Below are 4,184 nucleotides of genomic sequence, written 5' to 3'. Positions count from 1 at the left end.
TCCCAAGATCTTTAGCTAATAGCAAAATTAAATTTGATAAAGATATCTTTTTCTCTTCGGGTGAAGTGCTCGGTTTTGAGATCATGCTCCATATAGGATCTTGAGTCTCTAATAATCTCTTTCAAGAGCTGAGCATTGTTTGTGTGTTGACATTCAAAGATTCTATTACATCTCTCCTTCCACATCCACCAAATAGCGCATCTGAAGGTAACCTTTGCCAGTTGTGTAAGAGGCCCTTTTCTTGAGAAACATTGCATAAGGTCGCCTAGTTCTTGGTGCAAGTTTGGTTGCGGCAGTCTATTGAGTTCAAATCGCTGGAGAATCTCCTTCCATTTCCATTTTGTATAATCACAAGCAAAATCACAAGCAAAATAGAGGTGGTCAACAGTTTCTTCTTGTTGCAAACAAAGGGAGCATCGGTTAACATGATAGATACCTCTTCTTTTCATATTGTTTATTGTAGGTAGTTTATTGAGAAGGGCCTGCCATGTACATAAGGAGTGTCTTTGTGATCCCGGTCGATCCCATGTCCAATTGCTTGGGACCCACTTGTTATTTCTTTGCCTAATTTGATTCAATGTGGATGTGACACTAAATTTGCCATTGTCATGAGGCCAAATAAGTATATCTGAAGAGTTGTTCCTGATTGGAATAGCTATGATAGTCGGCCAAAGTGATAACATTTCGGGAGAAATAGGATTAGGGAGGCACCAGGTACCATTAGCAATGAACTCGAAAACCTTCCAATCTTTGGGAGCCCCAAGATCTTTTCGTATTCTATCGCCATATAATTGAAATATACTCTTCCCATTCACCCAAGGATCGTACCAAATATTAGTACTAGTTCCAGAAGAGATTGCATAAGAAATATGTTTGATTAGCCAATTCCTTGCCTTTAAAATTCCTTTCCAAGCTGCAGAGTGGCATTCCGTCACTTCAAGAAATTTTGTTAGCAATCAATTCTTTGTAGCCATTGATATGCAAACTAGAGGAAAAAGAAGCCAGAAATGTATCCTCTTTCTGGCGGTTCATACCAGTGACCCGTAGTAGTCATCTTAATATGGTTCCCAACAAAGAATGCAGGGTTACTCGATGTCATGTCAGAATAAAAAAAAAAAGATGGCCATCTTAATATAGCCATCTTTGTAGCTATGAACCTGTTTGCCTTGATGAGTCCAGGCTCAAATATCAAGCTGGACCACAGAGGTACATAAACCAAGTGGTCATGAATCTCATTCTTGTTCAATCCACAAAAAGGCATTGCTATTGCAGTCCAAAGAAACAAACAACTGACCTGGTGATAGACATTGGTCATGTACTTAGACTGGATTGAATCTAGAAGTTAGAAATAAGCTGTATACTGGAATTGTGTACAAGGGAGGACAGTTAAGTGAGGTACCAGTACTTTCTAGTAATTCTCTGATAACATCAATGCACTTAATTTGGATGACTTAATTAGTTAAAGAGTATCATCTGGATTTGTGACCATGTTTGAGTTATCAATGTGAATCTAAGATAGGTAAATGACTCAAAATATGGATGTACACTCTTCTTACAACATTTCACGATTTTGTTTCTAGCGGCCTCAACTAACAAGCTAGAGACATAGTTCACGATTGGCTGATAAAGCAACATAGTTATTTGAAAATTGTCACTGTTGTCTTCTGCAAATTATTTGATAAATTGCCATCATTCGTGTCATTGAATCACTACACAGTAAAGGCCAACCAAGTCACTAAGCTACATGACCTGTAAGATAAGCGGTCGGAAGGATGAAATATACATGATAATATATGTAACTCTGCCACGTTATGAGAAGATAAGGCCATACCTTGTGGGCATTGAAGGTTGTTAGCTCGAGCTTGTTCCAGTCATGTGTCGAAGGCTTGAAATAGTGTGGATCTGCACCTGGATTTGTGATGGTGTGTGCAGGTCTATATTGCACTTAAAACCAAGAGATGCACTTTCAATTGTGGCTCTCCACTTAAATGAATAATCAATACAATGTAATGCACAAAGTCCATAAAGAATTACAAATCAACCGAAGGAGTATAAGTTAAATAACCACATCAAACATTGGTTCTACCAGAATTGCATACAACTATTTTAATACTTCATGACCAGTTCACCTACCACATCGTAACAAATAGGAAGGCAAAAAGGATCAAAGCAAGCACAATCTATCATTCAACTTGGTACCAAGATTATAAGCTACTTGATTCTTTGTTTTCATGTACTATGACAAGATTTTTGCGACACTAATTTATACATTATGAAGGCCATGCTTGACTGAATTCTTGAAAAGTGTTATGTCATGAGACTATCTTTCTTTGTGTTTAGTCAGATTTCACATGCATAACCCTCATAATGATCAGCATCATCTGAGCTGAGCCCTTTCAGCCATCAGAAGCAAGAATATATTGAAAGAAATGACCACTTCATGCCAGCTAGCTAAAATTGAGAGGGCACAAGTGCTTGCATTCTCTTTGTCATCTGATCAAGCTCCTCCATCATGTCTAACTTCTTAGTTCGCACTAGAAACCCCTCCAACACCCGGAAGGCCCTCTCAGATGGAACTCTCCCTCTATCCACCACTTGTTTAAAACACTTGTAGGCCTCCACCACATTTCCTTTGCAACATAGTGCTGTCACCAAAGAATCCAATGCATGCCTATGAGGACAAAATCCCTTCTCCACTAGATAATTCCACAAGCTCAAACCCAAATCAGCCCTGCTGTTCTCGCAGAATACCTTCATGAGCAGCATTACTGTACGTGTCCTTGGCACAAAGTTCTTCTCAACCATCCTTTTATAGAGCTTCCAAAACCCCTCTAGATCCTCATACTTCTTCATGCCACACAACAGCGTATAATAACTCACATCATCAAGCTGAATTGCCTTCTCCATCTCTTCCATAATCTCCAAAGCAGACCTAAGATTCCCCACCCTTACAAACGAGCCCATCAATGCATTATAAGCCCCTCTGTCAGGAACCAGTCCTCTTGCGACCATTTCATCAAACAACCTACGGGCATGCATTGGGTTCTTTGCAATGCCAGAACCATGAATCAAAGTGGTAAAGCTTTTGACCGTAGGTGAGCAATTATTCTTCGCCATCTCATCCAGAAGCCCCAAAGCATCAAAAAATCGCATTTTCTTGCAGTAGGCATCCATTCTAATGCAATAAGTTACTGCATCAGGTTCAAACCCCCGGATCATCATGTCATGATAGAAAAGATCGAACGCGACAAGATTCTGGGACTCCTTGAAGCCCAGAAGTAGGGTGTTGAGTGTCCGAGAGTTGGGTGGGAACCGGGAGTGAAACCTCCGGAAGATGGCACGAGCCTCGGAAACCCGCCCCTGGGTGCAGTAGGCTCTTAACAGCGCATTGAACTCGTCAAAGCTGAAGGAGAGACCGGCGGCGGCCCAGGCCCTCTCGGCGCGGTCGAAGGCATCGAGCGTTTCGTCGAAAGTTCGGAACTTTGCGTGGCGGGAGAGGAGCACGGCGAGGGACTTGGGGGTCAGGAGGGCAGGCTGGGATCTGGCGACGTCATCGATGAGCTCGAAGGCGGCGTCGAAATGGCGGGCGCGGGTGAGAATGTGGAGAATGGTGGCGAAGGCGGAGGAGGAAGGAGGGTGATCGCGGTGGCCGCGTAGGGAGAGGCGGAAGAGGTAGAGGGCTTTGGGGGCGGCGGCGTGGGCGGCAAAGAGGCGGAGGAGGAGGGAGTCGACGAGAGGGGAGGAAAGAAAGGGAGTCGGGATGTGGTGGCGAAGGACGGGGATGGGCTGGTCGTTGATGAGCTTGGCGAGGTCGTCGACGGAAGCGGCGATGGAGGAGGACGAGGGATTACCGGAGGTGAAGGCGGAGGCGGAGAAAGATGAGGAAGAAAGGAGCTGATGGCCCGGGCGAGGAAGAAAGGCGGAAACTTTTAGATTCATTGCGAAGCGCAATTGCAGTCTACCGAGAGTCGAGGAAACTTTGTAGCATTCGCAACTACTAATTAAAACAAGTCATTTTATTAAAGCTAGTCGCGACGTGTCACAAACGTAATAAAAAACGTTTTAGATAATCCCGAAAATATTTTCTTTAGGGAGGTACCTCATCTTTTTATATATTTCTTAAAACTTATTTTTATTTTTTATAATTTTTAAAATATCTTCTGACTAATTACCATTAAATATGT

General features: G+C 42.8%; 1 protein-coding gene across 1 annotated transcript; it reads right to left on the bottom strand.

Annotated features, from left to right (window-relative positions):
- Positions 1–2,162: 2,162 nt before the first annotated feature.
- On the bottom strand, positions 2,163–3,975 carry LOC135595172 (pentatricopeptide repeat-containing protein At3g61360-like). Its single transcript, XM_065085739.1, has one exon. The coding sequence runs from the start codon at positions 3,937–3,939 to the stop codon at positions 2,452–2,454; it is 1,488 nt and encodes a 495-aa protein (XP_064941811.1). The 5' UTR covers positions 3,940–3,975; the 3' UTR covers positions 2,163–2,451.
- Between the last annotated feature and the right edge of the window lie 209 nt (positions 3,976–4,184).

This window comes from Musa acuminata, chromosome BXJ1-10 (assembly GCF_036884655.1).
Source record: "Musa acuminata AAA Group cultivar baxijiao chromosome BXJ1-10, Cavendish_Baxijiao_AAA, whole genome shotgun sequence".
NCBI lineage: Eukaryota > Viridiplantae > Streptophyta > Magnoliopsida > Zingiberales > Musaceae > Musa > Musa acuminata.
The sequence above is the reverse complement of the archived record's forward strand: the minus strand, read 5'-3'. Positions and strand labels throughout refer to the sequence as shown.